General features: G+C 44.2%; 1 protein-coding gene across 1 annotated transcript in view; it reads left to right on the plus strand.

Annotated features, from left to right (window-relative positions):
• PAH (phenylalanine hydroxylase) overlaps positions 1 to 19,855 on the plus strand; it is a 69,999-nt gene that overhangs the window by 27,133 nt on the left and 23,011 nt on the right. Inside the window, exons 4-5 of the mRNA XM_081249745.1 lie at positions 7,407 to 7,495; positions 19,347 to 19,414. Coding sequence (XP_081105871.1) covers positions 7,407 to 7,495; positions 19,347 to 19,414 — 157 coding nt within the window. The remainder of the gene's footprint in view (positions 1 to 7,406; positions 7,496 to 19,346; positions 19,415 to 19,855) is intronic.

The following is a 19,855-nucleotide window of genomic DNA, read 5'->3' on the forward strand; positions in this document are numbered from 1 at the left end:
GTCGGCCAGCGTTTGGCTCACCTGTTCTTGCCAAGACCTTCCTGAAGGGCTTTCTTTCTTCAAAAAAGAAAATGGAAGCTCCTTAAAAGAGAAAACTAACCCCCTCAGAAGTCTTCATCTGTTGTGATCAGCACAGCAAAGGCTTCTCTGCCCAGCTGGAGGCCGTCGGAGGCTTCGGAGGGGACATCCAGGAGCCTGGGAGAAAGGGGTGCAAAACACCCTTCTATTTTGGGCCTAGGAAGCCGAGGATTTATGGCTCTCCCTGAGACAGCCTGGAGACAGAAGTCTGGGGCAAGCCTGGGTGCCTTGTTGGCGACACCCTGGGGCTGGTGGAGGGAGGGGGTTAGATAGGACCCAGGCTGCACCTTGAACTGCTATAAATTTAATGGGCCAGTTCTGACCCGCTGGCCGGGAAGCAGGCTCCAGCCAGGCCTGGGGGCTGCGGAAGGCTTTTGCTCAGGAGCACCCCTGAGCCAGCCGCTCCTCGGCGCCCAGGCTGAGCAGTTGACCCCGACTTAATGAGACCACGACGTGGGTGTCCAGGGCCAGCTCTCCCTCGGGCTGCTTCCCTTGGAGCCAAATCAATATTTATTAATGATCCGCACCCCGCCCCCACCCCGGATGTTTCTTTCTTCACAGAGGGCCTCTGTTGCCCCAGCCTGCCCGAGCCATTCATTAACTGCGGAGCCCCGCAGCCCGCAAGGCTGTGGAGGGGCTCACAGGGGCCAGCCCACCGCGGATGTATTTGCAAAGGTCATTAATGAGCTAATCTGATTTAACTTTTCAAAACAGAGGCCTGGGTCGCTGGGGTCAGTCTCGATTCCCGGCTTTGTGAGTGAGACTGGGTGGGAGGGGAAGGGCCTGTGAGTGTCACTGAAGAAGAGAAAGAAAATGCGAAGGTGTCTTTGAGGAACCAAGGACTTAGGTGTTAAATAGTTACCGCCCCTAAAGCCAGGGGGGCTGGGGATGGAAGGTGGTGAGGACCCGGGGCTGTCTAGGGATTTTCTTCAAGCCCCTCTAAATTCCTGTGTTAGTGTGTCATCTCCTTCCCCCCTCCAGGCAGGAGAACAGAAATCTGAAGTCAAGGGCCGCTCACCTGCCCCTTTTTCTAAACCAGCCTAGCACAGCTCAGCGCACAAGTTCTGTGCACAAGCTACAGAGTTCGGATTCCCGCCCAGCCGGTGCTGTGATCTTGAACAGGTCGCTTCATCTCTCTGAGCCTCAGTTTGCTCATCAGTAAAGCGGAAATAATCGTGTCTACCCCACTAGGGTTACTCTGAGAATGAAAACAGACAATGGAAGCAAAGTGCTTAGTGCAGCATCTGATGTATAGGAAGCTCACAAAAAATGTAACTTTAAAGGAAAAAAAGGTAACTGTAACTTTGGGGCTGGGGAAATTGGAAGAGCCCAGGTGTTGAGGATGCAGACACAAGTATGAGCCCTGGCCCTGCCACCAGTGACCTGCGGAGGCTTACTTAACCAGACAAGTGTCCCTGGGACTTTTTTTTTGAGAGGTTCAAGTGTAATGATGACACAGGTCTACCTACTGGGGGTCAGAGGCTTCTCATCCTAACCAAAGAGTAGGTGAGCGCTTGGCTGCCGCACCTGTCTCACAGATGAGAAGCCAGAGACTCAGGAATCAAGGAACTTTCTCTGTGGGAGGGATGGGTAGGAAAGCTGAAACTTGAACGCAGACCTACCGGCTTCCAGTCGGTTCTCTGCAGTCAGGAGAGCACTTGCGGTCCGCACCCTGTTTTGCTTCCCAGCCCTGCTCAGCTGGGCCTCTTCCCCAGGCGGTAAGCCATGGCAGGACCTTGGTCCCCCCCGACCCCCCATCACCCAGAACTTGCCTCTCCTGGGTCTCATTTCCTTAAGCCCTGCTCGTCCCTGCTTCCCGGGCTGATAGCTGGTGAACTACTTCTCTTAATCGTCAAGCCCATCCTGGGTCCTCTTTTCTACTGCAGAGGCTGTACCCAGGGGCCTCCGGGAGACGACACCTTAACCTCGTGTGAGGTCTGGGGAGGGGATGGGGGAACCGATTCAAAGGTAGGACTGGGCTGCTGCCTGGAGAAAGTGTGTACCAGGCCCATCCCCCCTTATTACCTGGCTTTCTCTAATGATACTAATGATCACGATAGTGATAATAATACCAAATGCTCATAATGTGAGTATCTGTGCCAAGCACTGTCCTAGTCCTGCCTTAGCTCATTTAATCCTCACACACTCTGAAGTACATACTCTTATTATAGCCATTTTACAGATAGGAACCTGGGGAACAAAGGGGTTAAGTAATTTGCACAAAGTCTCAACATCTCAAAGTAGCAGAGGTGAGATTTGGACCCAGGCAGTCTGGCTCCAGAGTCTGTGTGACTAGCCACAAAGCTTTGCCACTTCTCTAGCCTGCTCTGTTCTGGGTCTTTTCTGGATGATGATGGGGCCCAGAAGCCACCGAAGGCCCCTTGACTTGGGTGAGCACCCCATGGCCTCGCAGTGCCCCCTCCCCTGGGGGTCCCTGACAGTCTCCCTGACTAGGTCCTAGCTGCTTCGACCTTTGCCTTCTCTTTGCCAAGACTTGAATCCTTTGAGTCTTTGCAGCCCTCTCAAGTTCTCTGATATTTTTTTCCACCAAGAGGTCTGAACCAAGCCATGTGGCCCAACTACAAAGTGTTTTCCCTTTGGAGGAGAGAAGAAAAAAAAAAAAAAAACAGTCAGCCAAAGCTGAAAATATGCTGGTTCTGCTGCCCTCTGGCGTTCAGTTGGGAGCCGGCCAGCACACCCAGCTGTGAACCAAGGCGGGGACAACAAAGCTTCTCTCTGGAATAGAGAGCCCTGTTTCTTGGGTGAGAGAAAGGGAAATGGTGGGGGCCATGCATTTTGGATGCTGAAGAAATGCAGTGGCTCTACTTCCAGAAACAAGCAAGGCCGACACATTAATTGACTGGAAGTATCAATATATTTTCATGTGTCCTCTGGCCAGCCTCAGCCCTCCGTAGTTGGAATATGAAACCCAAAAGGGACTGCAGCGGCTAGTGAATCCCCCAGCTCGAATTTTATACAGGGAGAAACTGAGACCCAAGATCAGGAATCCTGGTAACATCAGAGCCAGATTGAAAAGGAGCTTCTAACTCCAGTCTCCCTTCCTTCCTCCTCTTCTTCCTCCTCCTTTTTCTTCATCATCATCATCATTAAACTTTTTCCCATCCTAATTGTAAACACCGACTGAGCACTTACTGTGGGGGCCGGTCACTCTGCTAAGATGTGTCCCATTTCCTGTAGCATTTAATGTATGCAATGGTGGCAATAATAGGGAATGACAGTTTTAATCCATTTCGTGGCTAAAGAAACTAAGGCTCTGAGTGATAAAATACGCGCTCAGTTACACAACAGAATAAGTGGTTGACCTCCTGGCCTTGCTGAAAGGCTTTCTACTCAGCTCCGTGCACTATATTAACAGCAGAGTAAAAGGAAAAAAAAATCCCTGGAGCTTGCAGCTGAATAATACTAGTACAGAAGTGCCTCTTCTATTGTGCTTTGGTTTACTGTGCTTCACAGATTCTGTGTTTCTTACAAATGGAAGGTTAGTGGCTGCCCTGTGTCAAGCAAGTCTATTGGTGCCATTTTCCCAACAGCATTGGCTCACTTCCTGTCTCTGTGTCCCAGTTTGGTAATTCTCACAATATTTCAAACTTTTTCATGATTGTATTTGTTATGGTGCTCTGAGATCAGTGATCTTTGCTATCACTACTGTGACTCACTGAAGGCTCAGATGATGGTTAGCATTTTTTAGCAATAACGTATTTTTTATTTAAGGTATGTACATTGCTTTTTCATACATAACGCTATTGCACACTTAATAGACTACAGTATAATGTAAACATAACTCTTATATGTACTGGGAAACCACAAAATTCACGTGACTCACTTTATTGTGCTATTCTCTTTACTGCGGTGGTCTGGAGCCGAACCCACAATATTTCCAACATGAGTCTGTATTCACTATGTACCAGACACTGTTCTCAACAAATCACACATATTAACTCTTTTAAACTTATGTTGTTTCTATAAAGTATACTTTATTATCCCCACTTTACTTATGGGAAGACTGAGGCACAAAGAGGAATAATTTGTCCTGGATGCCACAGAGGGTAAGTATAGAAACGGCATTCAAGCCTAGGCTGTGTGGCTCTGTTATGCAGGCCCTTAACCGTGACCAATCTGTGTCTCCCTGAGGCAAATAGGGAACCAGATCTGGGACAGATCTAGGCACAGGCTCTGACTATTACAGTCCCCTTGAGCCATGGCAAGGTCGTGTCATGTCTCTAGGACCCTCACCCTGGGGTCTGGAGCCACAGGATGTTATATAAAATAGTGTCCCCATCTCCTTGCACTGCTTTGTTCTTCTTCAGGAATTTCCCAGCATTGTTATATATTTAAATTTATTTATTGTTTATTCTTTGTCACCCTCACTAGAATATAAGCACCACAGGCATGAAGACTCCACTGTATTCACCTCTCAACGTCCAGTGCCTGGTAGTAGTGGATGCTCAGTACATAATCATGGAAATGCCTTTGGCAAGGCTAATGGCCGCCCCGCCCCTCCAAGTCAGAAAGGGGTGCCACAGGAAAGGGCTGGGGGCAGCTGTTATTGCCAGAATTATGGATAATTTTTAGGCAAAAGAGAGACTATGAACGAGCGGGGACGGGCTGCCTTGGAAGTGAGGTGACAGGGAGACAACATGCTAGAGAACCAGGAAGGGTCTTGGAGGAAATGCCGAGTCCTGGCTGACTGCCATAGGATGTCCTTCCTCAAGCCCTTCCAAACTTGGGTAGGGAATAGACCCCATTTTCATTGCTGACAACAGAGGTCCATTGTGCAAGAGAAGGCACTGGATTCAAGGAAAGAAAAGCTTGAGGAGAATTCAGGTGACAAAGTGGGGAGTCAGGTCCCATGCTAAGTGAGCAGAACATGGTGCTGAGTCATCCCAGACTCCAAAGTCTAGCCTTTGGGACCGCAGAGGTCCATAAAGAGACTTACCCTCCCTGTTCCTCAGTTTCCTCTTCTGTACAATGGGGATAATAATAACTCCTACCTCATGGGCCTGTTAGGAGAATTGGATGAGGTACGGTATGTAAAGTGTTTAGGACAGTGCCTGGCACACAGCAAGAGCTATAAAAGCATTAGCTGGACTTAACTATGTCTGTTCCCATTGCTACTATTATAGGGAGCCCACCTTGAGAAGTGGGCTGGTTTTAGGGGCATGGAAGCCTTCAGGTGGGAAACTCTAAAGACAATCAGGCCGTCAGGCTCCAGCCCTCACAACCACTGTGCTCCCCACCCCCATACCTGGCAGGACAGATTTTGCGGTCCAGACTTGAGACCACAGAGTCATCCAAGCCCGAGTTTCAATCCTGAATCCACTGTTTCCTAGCAGTGTGTGTATTTGGGTGTGTCACTTAACCTCTCTGTATCTCAGTTTTCTCATTTTTAACATGGGGAGACCAACAGTACCCACCAATAGTACAAATACTAAGTAAAGTATTTACAATGATACTCAGTGTTAGTTTTTATTATTAACATAGGAAGTAGAAAGCTTAGCATCTCAGATCTATGGAAGCGAGGCTCTAAATGGACCGTTATTACTGCTATTCAGATAAACATCTTCTTTTGGTGGAATGCAGCTGATGCTTGTCTGATGCCGTTATGGTAGACCATGGAAGACAGTTCCCCACTCTGGCCACTAGATGGCATACATATTCTTTCCTGCCCCCACGGAGCAGGGTCAGAATCAGAAATAACGTGCAAGAGATGGAAAGCTAGGTTTTGTGGGCCACTCGGCTGCACCCTTTACCTACATTCTCATTTACACCCCCCAACAATCCCCAGATTAAAGGAGATATTTCACCAAAAATGCTAAGCACAGTACCTGGCACATGGTAAGGTCTCAAAAAATGTTTGGGATGCTTTCTATTGCTGTTGCTGCTATTCTCAGTTTTATGGAGTTGGGACTGAGACACAGAGAAGATGAATAGGCAGCTGGGGCCTAGATTCTAAGCCAGACCTAACTGGCTGTAAATTCAGCATCTTTTCCCCTAAACTTTCCTCCCTCCTTTCCCTCCATGCACCTAGAACTACAGTGCGCTCCTGCCTGGTTCCTGACTTCTTGGAACTTAAGTTCAAAATGTCCTCGTCTGTTCATTCTTAGGATGGTTCCCCTCCCAGTGTGTCTTCTTTCTTGAAGGCCACATACATTTAGGAGCTACCACCTGCGCTTTGCCCTGAGGTCCCTCTGCAGGACCCAGTCACTGTGGGTCACACAACGCAGACCCCATCTTCTCTCCCACCTATGCTGCTGCTTCAGAACAAGCCCACAGAGTTTTAGGTGCTGCAAGGTCATCGTCAAACTGCCGGACTGCATTCATTCTGTGTCACCAGTGGCTTTCAAATTGGCTTTGGCATCAAACGGTTTTGCCGGAGTCCCTGTGGGCCCTTGGGAGGGAGACTCATGATAGGAAGATGGGGTCACGAGAAGAGAGCTCACAGGCTCATCTGTGCTTACAGTAGAACAGCTCTGTTTTACCTAATTTATATTCTGGAATATACCTGAAACACATATTACATGAAATATTCTGCTGCTACAGTAAACCATCAAAAACCACTCCATTATGCCATGATAGGTGGAAAGGAGGTGAATTCTGAGATAATTCAGAGAAAATTTCCAGGAAAGAGAGTATGTTTAGGAATGTGTTTTCAAATTAGTTTCCAAGGTGCTAAGTGAAATAAGGCAGACAGAAAAAAAAAAGTTAAATACTACATGGTATCACATCTAGGTGGAATCTTCAAAAAGTAAAAAGGTAAACTCATAGAAACAGAGAGGAGATAACTGGTTGCCAGGGGCTTAAGGGTCGGGAAATAGGGAGGGGTTGGTAAAAGGGTACAAACTTTCAGCTATAAGATGACTAAGGTCTGAGGATCTAATGTAAAACATAATGACTATAGTCGATAACACTGTATTGCATCAATGAAATTTGCAAAGAGAGTAGAATCCTCCCCCAACAAAAGATAAATATGTGAGGTGATGCATGTGAATGGGGAGAATCCTTTCACCATGTATATGTCTATCAAATCCCCACGGTATATGCTTAAAATACCTTAAATTTTTGTTGATTACTCAGTAAAGTTGAATAAGCAAATAACTTTACTTATTCAGTAAAGTTGAATAAGCAAGTAAGTAAATAAAATTAGTTTCCAAGGAAAATAAGATTTGACTTTCGGGGGTTATCTGAGACCCCACTTGCCACCACCATGGACTTTAATTGGAGCTGGTCCCAAGCTTCTGATCTCGGTGAGGCCTTTGGCCGTGTCCTGCCAATCTGCTGCTCAGGACTTTGCCCTTTCTGTGTTGCAGTGCCCTGGTTCCCAAGAACCATTCAAGAGCTCGACAAATTTGCCAATCAGATTCTCAGCTATGGAGCGGAACTGGATGCAGACCACCCCGTGAGTCCATGGCCCCTCTGATGAGATTCTATTAGTACCTCCCCTCCCGCACCAGACTTCCCTCCCTTCCTTTGGAGCAATGTGTCTTTGTTTGCTTGTACAACAAACATTTATTGAGTGTCTACTTAGACATCTTCAGCATCATCGTTATCATGGTTACTATTGTTGAAGCAAACACAGATCATTATCCACATCCAGAAACTCTTGTTTATGTATCATATATGTATGTCAGTGATGTGTATACACACACACACACAAACACACACACATATGTAAATCATCTTTATTTCTGACTTGGTCCAACTCCAGAGGTTTAAATCAAGCGTTTGGGAAACACTAAACTACTAACAACTCTGCCAGGTACAGTGGAGCTGTAGGGAGTGGTGACACTGGAACTGGATTTCAAAGCCTGAGAACAAGATGCTAGTCCAATAAAGGAACTGAGAGGCTTTATGAGCTGAGGGTACAGCATATGCAAAGGCTCAGCGTTCTGAAAGTATCTGGAATATTTGGGGAATGGCTGGCTGGCGTGTTAGGTGTGAGCGTGAGAGTGTCAGAAGATGAGCCTGGGCGGTGGGTTGTGGTCAGAATTTAAAAGATCTGATGTATTTGACAGAGAACTCGAACTGTGTCCTGTGTCCTTTAATATTTCTAAGTGAAGGACCGGTGTCAGGGATCCTAATCATTCCCTTTTCTAGGGCGGAGGGTTCCAGGGAGGAGCAGCCCATAGGTGAGAGATGCCACCATCATGTTGACGGTCTTTTATTCTCTGCCCAGGCAAATGGTTCCTCAATCTTTAAATGATATGGAAGCTGTTTTCCTTCACAAAAGCGATGGTTACTGTAATTTGCTGGGAGCCTCTGCATTTCATCAGGACTCCGTTTTCTTCTTCCATTTATGTGGTCTTTACAGTTGAGCAGGTTGTGAACTTGCTCTTCACAAGGGCTCTTTTCAGTAAGCAAAGCAGATGTTCCCATTTTACAGACAGATTCATTAAGGCCCAACATGAGTAAATAACTGTTCTAAGGTCCCATGCTGAACTTTGGATCCTTTGACTCTTACCTCAGTGCTCACAGTGCCTGAGGACAAAAGTCTAGCCAGTGGCAGAAAAATTCAGGCCCCTTCACAGAGACAAAGAGCAAGCTATTTCGGGGGTAGGCTGGCCTTTTAAAATATGAACAGTTGTTGTTCCAGTTCAAATCATAAACCCCTTAGAGTAGACTCCAAAATACAGAAAAGCATGAGGAAGAAAATGAAGATCATCCATCATCTCTTTTTTTATCTTATTTATTTTTTATTTCTCTTTTTTCTCTTGGTGCTATTCTGCATTTTTTTACACTGAGAAAGTGTTTTATAAACAGAAGCAAAGGTGAATTCCCCCCCTGCTCCTAGGCTTCAGAACAGAAAAAACAAAAATCACCTATTACACTGTCCAAAAATAATCAATATTTTATTTCTTTATTTAGACAGACATGAATATATATGTTTTAAATGCAGTGCCATAACTTACTGACCAGCCCCCAACAGCAAGCTTGTAGGAGGTTTTCAGTCTTTCACTGTTATGATAATTTGGCAGTGAATCTTCCTGCCTGTGTGTGTGAACTCCCAGAGCTTCTTTGATTCTTACTTGTGAAGTTACTTAATCTAAGGATAGAAATTGGATTTCAGGCTCCTCATCTTTATTATTGAAATACCCTCTCCCTGCAAAAACTAGAGGTAAAGTCAGAGCGTTTGGATGCCGGTCTCGTCTTCCTGGGTAGGATGCAACCCAGTCCCATGGAGCCCTGGGGATGGCAAATGTCGTACAAGGAGAAGCTTTACATCCCCTTTGACGAGTCGGTGTCGGGCCGCTCTGCCCTGGGAGCAAAGCATCTCTAAAAATACTGTTTCTAAGAAAAGCTGGCCACCCTTGACCCTGTACCTGGTATGGGCCCCATCGGGGTATTTTCTTCTCTTCCCCAGCTGCCTCCTCCTCCCCTGTCTCATGTCCCTTCTGTTGGCCATGTGCCTGGCTCATGTGGAACAGTGGGGGAAGAGGCCAGTCCTCAGATATGGCCTGTTCCCTCTCTTTATCTTCGTGTCTCCTCAGAGGCAGTCGGGGCTGGGCTTAAAACTCCCCTGGAATTCATTGTCTTTACAGATCCAGCCCATGTCTTTGGCTCCCTGGCCTCTCCATGGCATGCATTTTATCATAAAACTATAATTTATCAGGTACACAGTCCCCCTGACGAGGAGGCCAGGCTCTCTCTGTTCCTTCCTGTGGCTTCTCATCAGACCCCGGGAACTTACGGGCCAATGTCAAGAGTAAACCCTCCAGGGTGCTTCCCTGCAGCCTCTGGGCCTCACGGGGCCTGGCCTCGCCGTGAGGAGTGGCTTGGGTGTTCTCCCCGAAAGAACCCTCTGTTCCTCCTGGCCCCCTGGTGTTCAGGATGATCTTCCCCTGACCCCCTGCCCTGTCAGCATGTGCTGACATTTGACCCAGCAACTCACTTCAAGGCCTCCAAAAGAGCCACTTTGAGAAATGAGGCCAAGGAAGGTTGTTCCTGAAATGCAGGGTAAAGGGCCTTTGCCTTTCAGCTCGCTAGTGAAGCGGGACCGTGAAACGGGGTAGCTGACCTTTCTTCTGCCAGCAGTCTCCCGCCTTCCCTCCTTCCCTTCCTCCTTCCACAAACATTTATTAAACAAATGACATTCACAGCTAGCGTTTCTTAAGCGTGGACTGTATGTCAGGCACTGTGCTAAATGTTTTATCCACATTTTCCAAATTTAAACGTTATAACCATCCTGGAAGGATTGTATTTTCTCATTTTCAGAGGAGAAATCTCAGACGAAGAGGGCTGTGTGGACTCACGTGTATGTGAACTGTGTCCCAAGCCGCATAGAGGAAAGGGGGTTGAAATGATTAATCAGATATGGTTCCTACCCTCCAGGGGCCTTCAGTCTCGGGGTAGAGCAGGGAGGGGTGCCCACTCTTCCCAAGGGATGCCGGAGGGGACTGGGATACAGCTTGGCAGGCGGAATCCAAGCGGGTCTGCGGGATTCCCATTTCTAAAACGGACTCTCCTTTCTCTGACCATCTCCCAGCCTCTGTGCTCCTGTTCATGTCATTTCCCTTCCCCGAGACACTTTTCCTTATCCTCTCACTTCTTTCCCTGCTGGCAAACCTCTCTTCATCTTTTAAGGCCCAACTCATATATCTAGGTTTCCGTAAAGCCTTCCCCCTACTTCTTTCCCCGGGCCAAGCTTTTCACACTGATGCTGCAGAACTGTGTGCACTGTGTTTTATACTTTGAACACAGAGTATCAGATCAAAATAAATTCACTACCTCATAGGACTTCTACAAGGGTCATGAGCATGCTTCTCAAATTGTAGTCTTTGAAAAGAAATTCATGATCAAAGGGAGAAAGGCTGCATTCTAGAGCCTCATTTTAAGCATTTACAAGTCCCATTATCTCATTAGAGGCTTTGGAAAATCCTGTAAAAATGAAACCCATTCAACCAATGCCCCTTAAATTTATTTACCCATGGAACCCCTTTTTCATGGAATACCATGCAATATTATCTTAAATGGTAAGTGTTCCATGAAACACAGCTTGGGTAATATTTGGTTAAATCATAACACACAAAGTACATGATTAAACACCAGGTTTAATGAGTCAGATAGCATACACTATCATCAGTTCTAAGGTTCAGTCCAGTTTTGGGACTGGAATGGTTAAGGAGGACTTTGGGAAAGAGGGAGGTCTGAGGTGAGCCCTCTAGTAACAAGGTCAGTAGGGCCAACTGTTTATCAAACAACCCCCAAATCTCTACGGATTAACCCAATAAAAGTTCATTTCCAGTGTTGGTCAATAGGGAAATTCTTCATGCAGTCTTGGCAGAGACCAAGTCTCCTTCCATCTCATGGCAGCACCCTCATCCGGGTCCTGGAAGCTGTCTCCATTCTCCCAGGCATGGGAGAAGAAAAAGTAAAAATTACGCCTGGGAGTTTTTTTGTTTTTTTGGTTTTTTTTGTGGTACGCGGACCTCTCACTGTTGTGGTGTCTCCTGTTGTGGAGCACAGGCTCCGCGGCCGTGGCTCACGGGCCCAGCCGCTCCGCGGCATGTGGGATCTTCCCGGACCAGGGCACGAACCTGTGTCCCCTGCATCGGCAGGCGGACTCTCAACCACTGCGCCACCAGGGAAGCCCCGCCTGGGAGGTTTTTATGATCCAGGATTCAAGGTGACTCACATACCTTCACTCGAATTCCACCGACTGCAGCTCAGTCACAGGGCTGCTACCTCCTGCTGGGAACAGTGGTTTAGCAATGTTCTCTGAAAGTAAGGGGGCTCAGATCTTGGGGAGCACGAGGAACCTCTGCCACACAGACCCAAACCCCAGAGCTCCCTCCTCCAGTTTCCCTGGCACCTGCACCTGTGTCTAAGCTGAAGATCTGCACAAGGGGAGGCTTTCGGGTGGAGAAAATATTAGCTAATACAACTGCTTTTCTGTGTCTCTTTCTACTTCTTGATCTAAATCTCTCAAACTGCTTTTCAATCTTTCAAGCTGTGGATATTGATTTTCCCTGCTCTCCAAAAAGAGCCCCACTCATCCCCAAGAGCAGGGAAGTCTTTCCAGTACTTCTCTCCTTCCCTCTTCCTTTGCCCATCCATCCTTCTCCACCCGAGGACCCTGTCAAAGTCTGTTCTAAGGATTAGTCAGCTAGTTGAATCATCAAAGACTTCCTTTTTTAAAACAAACAAACAAACAAAATATATATATATATATATATATATATTTATTTATTTATTTGCCTTTGCTGAGTCTTAGCTGTGGCACAAGGGCTCTTAGTTGAGGTATGCATGTGGGATCTACTTCCCTGACCAGGGATCGAACCGAGGTCCCCTTCATGGGGAGCATGGAGTCTTAACCGCTGGACCAGCGGGGAAGTCCCTCATCAAAGACTTCTTGCACTTCTACTAAGCTGCTCTGTCAAAGCATAATTTTTAAAGAGATACAGGTAGATAGTGAACATCTGTCAAAAATCCATTGACTCAGTTAGTAAGGGAAACAACAAAATGACAAAGATGGTGCAAAGGAAGATACAAGAGACCAAAGCATATATACGGTCATTGAAAAGTAGGACGCCGGAATGAGACTGAAAAGGTGAATACACGTGATTAACGTCCTATAAAACAATAAGCCGTCACCATGAGTGTTTTCTATTGGACGGAAGTCATTTGCAACTCGATCATAAAATAAATGTTTTGAAACTTACCAATCTTCTATAAGTCAACATCTAACTTTGAAGAGTCTGGGCCTTACTAAGTAGTCAGTTGCACATCAAACAAATATACCTGCCCCTAGAGCATGCAGTGAGCTTTTTAGACAGTGATCTAATAGGACTTTGAAAAGGCACACAGTAATTTTTTTTTTGCCTAAGTTTTGCATAATTTTTCTTAACAGCTCCTACTCAGGAGTATGCTAAGTACGCTTTGCCCTGAAAATCCAGTGATAAGTAAGATAAACAGATTCCTGAGTTTAGTAATTATTAACAAATATAATGATTGAAAGGAGAAACACTCAGTTTGCCGAGGGAACCTATTGTAGAGAGAAACCAATAAACTTCAGGACAATCAAGGTAGGTTCCTAAAAGCTGAAATCAAGTTGGAAAGACAAAGTAGTAGCTTGTTTGTCTGAGAGAGTGTGGAAGAGTGTTCCAGTCAGAGGGAACAGCATGTGTGAAGGCCTTAACATGGGAAAAAGCATAGTGTGTTCAAAGAATTCAAATAAGACTGATTTGGATAAATTTGGAGACATAGTATACAGGCAATTGTAGTTGGAAACGTAGGCAGGGCCAGATCACGTACAACCTTATGGACAATGTTAAGGATTTTGGACTTTATCTTAAAAGTGGTAAGAAGCCATTGAAAGTTTGTAGAGCAGGGAGAGACCCTACCAGGTTTGTATGTTGTTAAGTCTCCTTGGGCTGAAGTGTGGGAGGGGGTTATGAGGAACAGACAAAGAAAAGCCACTTGGAAAGTAGTTGTAGTAGTCCAGGAGAGAAATGATGGGGGCCTGAATCAAAGTGTAGCAGTGAGATTAAAGTAAAAAGGATAAACTCAAGATATTTGGAAGGAAAAATGGACAAAAATTATCAAATGTGAAGAGGAGAGAGGTAAAACAATTCCCAGATTACTGACTTGGGAAGTCAGGTATCCGAATCTTTTCCAGAATAGTCTTCTTGGCCTTATTGGTGGTGACCATGGCCAGCAATGCAGAGTGGGCAAGAGGAGGGGTTGTGGTCAGCACTGTCCTTGTCTATTGACTTGCAAGTCTTTGGTGAGTGTCTACAGCATGGCGATGGCAGGTAGTTAAAAAATACGACTTTGAACTTCTTGTCTCCTGTGTACCATCCTTCCTCCAGTAGGTGTGGGACTGATAGAATGCAGAAAGCCTCTCACTATTGCCCTAGATGCAATATAAATAGCAAGGTAAGAATTCGGCAGATGCTCTTTTAAAAGCCCAGGGATGGGTGACGGGACTGAGTGAACCATTCCAGAGTACATCCTTTTCATATTCTGAGCCAGACTTCTCAGCTTGTGGATTTCCCACCATTTTGCACAAATGCATCATTTTTTCACTGTCTCCTTTGCACTCGGAATTTTACTTGATACCCTGCTTACATTACCTAATCTAATCCACCCGACACTGTGAGGTAACTACCATTACTAGTTTCATTTCACTGATGAAGAAACTAGGGCTCTAAGAGGTGAACTAACCAACGTCAGGCCATGCTCCTAGGGACTGAATGAGTGAGTAATCCAACCCAGCGTGTTCAACTTCAGTAGTCTAAAGATGGCGTTTCTGAGGTTTAATCTCCGCCATGATATCAAGAAATGATAAAGATCTCAGTCTAGAAGAATACTCACTCGGAAGACTTTTCCATATGGTTACTGTCTCCCCAAAATCCCCACTGAAGCAAAAGCACAGACTTCAACACCACAAGTAACAAAAATGCTGAGATTTAGGAAAGTGATTGCATGTGGACCGCAGGTGATGTTACAACTTCGCACCCTGTAGAATTCTTTCCCCTTTCTCCCATCCACTCCTCCTCTCTTCCCCCTCCCCCTCACCACTCCTCCACCAGCAATATATTTTCCTGTCAAAACATACTTGGTTACATGCAGTGCACCCAAAATTGCTGCTATTAGCTTAATTGAGACAGGGTGATTATAAATAAATTACATGCAGTGCTACTGAAATTGCTGCTATTAGTCTAAATTGAGACAGGATGATTAGTCATCACCAACTGTAGCTTAATTCAGAGGGTATTCCACATGTCTGCAGAGCCCTGTGGTCACCTGGCAGCCCAGAGGAGGCAAGACCAAGTCTCTGAGAGATGGACTCCAGACTTTTGCTGCTAACTGAGAGCCGCCTAGTTGGCAGTGTCGCTTCGCAGGCTGATAATGGACTTCTTAGAAACTTGAGCTGGCAGAGGACCACGGTTAGAAACCTTCCCATCTGGAAAACCTTTGTATTATATTATATTTGGACGCGTTGGTGTAGCTCAGTGTATGAATCTGGGGTAGGGATGCATTAGGAGGTGGGGATTAACATCTACACACTACTATATATTGAATAGATAACCAACAAGGACCTACTGTGTAGCACAGGGAACTATAATCAATATTTTGTAATAACCTGTAAGGGAGAAGACTGAAAAAGATATATATGTATATGTATGCAGAACAATCCCTGTGCTGTATACCTGAAACTAACATGATATGATAAATCAATTATACTTCAAATAAATAAAAGTGAAACAATAAAATAAACTCAAACTGTAAAAAGGAAAAAGAAATCCACACTCACAGGAGAAAAATTCAAAAGCCTAAATACTACAGAAGAATAAAGCAGTTCCCATTTTCATACCTTTTGTTGGATATGGTTGTATTTATTCCATCATTTCATTTTTATACTATTTATATAATCCCTCTGACGTAGTTGATACCTACTGGATATATAATTTTAGAGTCAGCTTTTTTTTTTCACTGATGGAAAAGTCTTTAAACTGCCTAGACAAAGTACATTGAAGATTAAAGATAAATGGGAAGAGAAATTGCCACGGGCATCCCATTCTGGAGACAGTATAATGAAGTGGAAATCCACTGGTTAAGGGAATTCTTCGCTTGTCTCCCTGGTTACCTGTCTCAACCCTCAAACCTCAGCTTACCACCTGGCTAGGACCAGAAAACCCACGTGGAGGTACAGGTTCTGCAGTTTAGGGCCCCTGGGCAATTGGCTCTACGGGCTTCACTTTCTTCATATCTGGATCAAAATACAAATATAGATATTCTCCAAGGCACCTCAGAAGCGCAAAAGTCTATGCTTTGTACTTAGGGGCTAGAGAAGGCCATGACTGTTAAATAAGACTTGTAGGTGAGGATGACTGTAAAGGTCAAGCATTAATGATGGACAAACATTAACGTTATATTTTGAGTCCTAAGTGTGGAGATGTGTTCTTCATTTAGCCCAGTAGACAGGTTCCTAAAAGGGTGTGTTAGAGCTGCTTGGAAATCAAATGATAGTGCCCAATCTTCTTACTGTATCATCCCACAGCAACTTACCTTCACCCAGTAGAACAGGGCCCAGCATAGAGTTTTAATTTTTCAGATTCCTAAGCTTGTTTATTCAAAACCATTCAGTGCTTAAGAGAAAACACGATAGTTATACTTTGTAATGACCATGTCCTGGAATCTTTTCTGAATTGAGTAATCACTTAATTTATCTGAGATTTAGTTTTAGAACAAAAAACTAAACAGTATGGTAATTTTACTTTACTTTTCCAGTGTGAAACATTTAGATTTCTCTGTTTCTCAAAATATATATCCTGGGAAACAAAATAGGGAGCTCCTTTCTTCCCTCCCTCCCTCCCTTTGTTTATCCCTCCCTCCCCCTTATGCTTTTCTTCCTTTCCTCTTTCAGCAAGTGTTTGTAGTTCTTTCTGTATGCCAGACTCTATGCCATGGATTCTCAGGTGAAATTGCATTATATACATGAACCCTGGTTTTTTGGAATTACTGGTAGAGCTGGATTTTAAAAAAACAAAAAAAAAATAACCAACCAACTAATCAAACAAAACAAAAAACAATATCTGAAAGTCAGGGAGTACTTATCCTTTAAAAAAAGTCTTTACATATTACTCTCCACGACATTAGCCTTTGTTTTTGATTCACTAATGTCTTGGTTTGGAGGGATGGTGGGACAGAGAAATTTCAAGCTAAAGTGATGGACGGCATGGTTTATTGGTAAATGCTTGGAGGGGACAAAGCAAAGTTCTATAGTGGTGACACCAGTGTCTTGTCTTACTAAAACTCAGATCACAATCAATTTTGGGGGGAAAATGACCTTTTTTCTAGCTTTATTGAAATATAATTGACACAACATCATGTAAGCTTGGTGCTGATTTAATACATGTATATATTGTGAAGTGATTACCATAAGAAGGTCAGTTGACAACTCTATCACTTCTCATAATTACCATTTTTTTCCTGTGGTAAAAACATTTAAGATTTATTCTCAGCAATTTTCAAGTATATAAAACACTATTGTTAACTATAATTGTCGTGCTGTACATTAGATCCAGAACTTATTCATCTTATAGCTGGAGGTTTGACCCCTTAACCAACATCTCCCTGTTTATCCCACTCTCCATCCTCTGGCAACCACCAATCTACTCTCTGTCTATGAGTTTGGCTTTTTTGGATTCCACATATAAGTGAGATCATACAGTATTTGTCTTTCTCTGTCTGACTTATTTCACTTAGTAAAATGTCCTCAAGTTCCATACGTGTTGTCAGAAGGTTTCCCTTCTTTTTTATGGATGAATAATATCCCATTGTTTGTATATACCACGTTTTCTTTAGCCATTTATCTGTCAGTGAACACTTAGGTTGTTTATTATGTCTTGACTATTTGAATGAGGCTGCAGTGAAATGGAGGTGCAGATATCTCTCCAAGGAAGTGAGTTTATTTCCTTTGGATATATACCTAGAAGTGATATTGCCAGATCGTATGGTAGTTCTATTTTTAATTTTTTGAGGAACCTCCATATTGTTTTCCAAAGTAGCTGTACCAGTTTACATACCCACCAATAGTGCACAAAGGTTTCCTTTTCTCCACATTCTTGCCAACACTTATCTCTCGTCTTCTTGATAATAGGTATTCTAACAAGTATGAGATGATAACTCATTGTGATTTTGATTTGCATTTTACTGATGATTAGTGATGTTGGGCATCTTTTCATGTACCTGTTGGCCATTTGTATGTCTCCTCTGCCTATTTCTAAATCAGATTATTTGATTTTTTTTCTATTGAGTTGTATGAGTTCCTTATATACTTTGGATATTAACTCCTTATCTGATGTATGGTTTGCAAATATTTTCTCCCATTTTCTAGGTTGCCTTTTCATTTTGTTAGTTGTTTCTTTTGTTGTGCAGAAACTTTTTTGTTTGATAGAGTCTCACTTATTTACTTTTGCTTTTGTTCCTTGTGCTTTTGGTGTCATATCCAAAAATTCATTCCCTAGACCAAGGTCAAGGAGCAATCTAGAGAAAGAAGAACAAAGCTGGAGGAATCACATGTCCTAATTTCAAGCTATATTACAAAGCTATAATAATCAAAACAGCATGGTACTGGCATAAAAGCAGACAGACTAATAGAACAGGATCAAGAGCCTAGATATGAACTCATGCACATACAGTCAACTAATATTTGACAAGGGAGCTAAGAATACTCAATGGGGAAAAGAATAGTCTCTTCAGTAAATGATGTTGGGAAAACTGGATATTAACATGCAAAAGAATGAAATTAGACCCCTATCTTACACCACTCACAAAAATGAATTTGAAATGCATTAAAGACTTAAATGTAAGACCTGAAACAATAAAACTCTAAGAAGAAAATATAAGGAAAATGTCCTTTTAACCAATTGGGATCATGTCCATCTCAGGGATGTGACCTCCCCCCACACCCCCAACACTGAAAGACACACTTGGCCTCTCTTCACCCAGAAGTGTGCTGCTTGAAAATTGCTGAGGGAAGGCTGCCTGCAGTTCAGCCTCAGAGGAGAAATTATCATCCTTTCTATGTACTGAGGCAGAATCGCAGTGAGTTGAGCCCCTGCCAAGTTGTAAAGGTTGACATTTACTGAAGTGAAGTGAAAAGAGCAAGAACTGGGTGATTCAAATCCTGGCTTCAACTTCGCCGGACTGCACTTCTCTGAGCCAGTGTTTATTCTGGAAGGAAAGGGATAATCATACTGGTCTACCTTACACATTTGTTGTGAGAGTTATAAAGAAAATAAGTTGGTAGCACGCATAGAGTAGTACATAATAGACACTCAATAAATGGCATTTTTTTCTAAATTGCCATAGCAGTAAGCATGTACCTGTTTGTCTCTCAAGAAGTTAGGAGGCAGTGCTAGACACATACTATTGGTCAGGAATTTAGCGGCTATTGTATATCTTCTTCATAGACATTCATCCTAATAACTCTGCCGAGTTTAGCAAGTTTACAAGTTAGGATGCTGTAGATGAGATATCTTTAAAACCTGGACACTGTTTGCACTTTGGAATCCCAAGGCAGAGGCTCACACTGAGTTGAAAGCATTGCTAGTAATGCGTCACTCATGATATTTAGTGGGAGAGCTTACCCTCAGTTTAACTGAGACTTCATTTTCAGAGTATAATCAGGGGAAGGAGAGATGCACCGTCAGAGCTCAAGGACCCCCATTCAAAACATGCACAGATATGCCAGGTCTCTCCCAGGAAAGCCTGGAAAAATCAAGTATCTCCTTTCTTCCTAGGGCTTTAAAGATCCTGTGTACCGAGCAAGACGGAAGCAATTTGCTGACATTGCCTACAGCTATCGACAGTAAGTCTGCTCTTCATGGTGGGAGGTGGAGCAGGGGGTGGGGGGCATGAGAAGAACAACTCCTAGCCTGCCTCTCCCTCGCCCAAAGGGAAACTACCGGTGTGGTGTAGAGAATCCTCCCGTGTGTGTGTGTGTGTGTGTGTGTGTGTGTGTGTGTGTGTTTAAACCCTCCCTTGAATAATACACATTTAAAAAAATCGACCGCAACACAAAACAAAATTACCCTCTGTGCCAGGGCCCAGCTCTCTCCCAGGCTTTGTTGTGTGATTACGCAGGGATGTCTGAAGTAACTATAAAAGGCCTCAGTCCTGAATAAAACAGCCTCTGGTATTCTCCACATTGAACCGGAGGCTGGCAAAAGAGAATCATTTACGTTCAAGAAGGAGTTGGCTGCTTTACTGAAATAGTGAATCATTGGAGCTTTCAGGAGAGCCAAGCCTC

Source organism: Mesoplodon bidens, assembly GCF_964165515.1.
Source record: "Mesoplodon bidens genome assembly, chromosome: 11".
Classification (NCBI taxonomy): Eukaryota; Metazoa; Chordata; class Mammalia; order Artiodactyla; family Ziphiidae; genus Mesoplodon; species Mesoplodon bidens.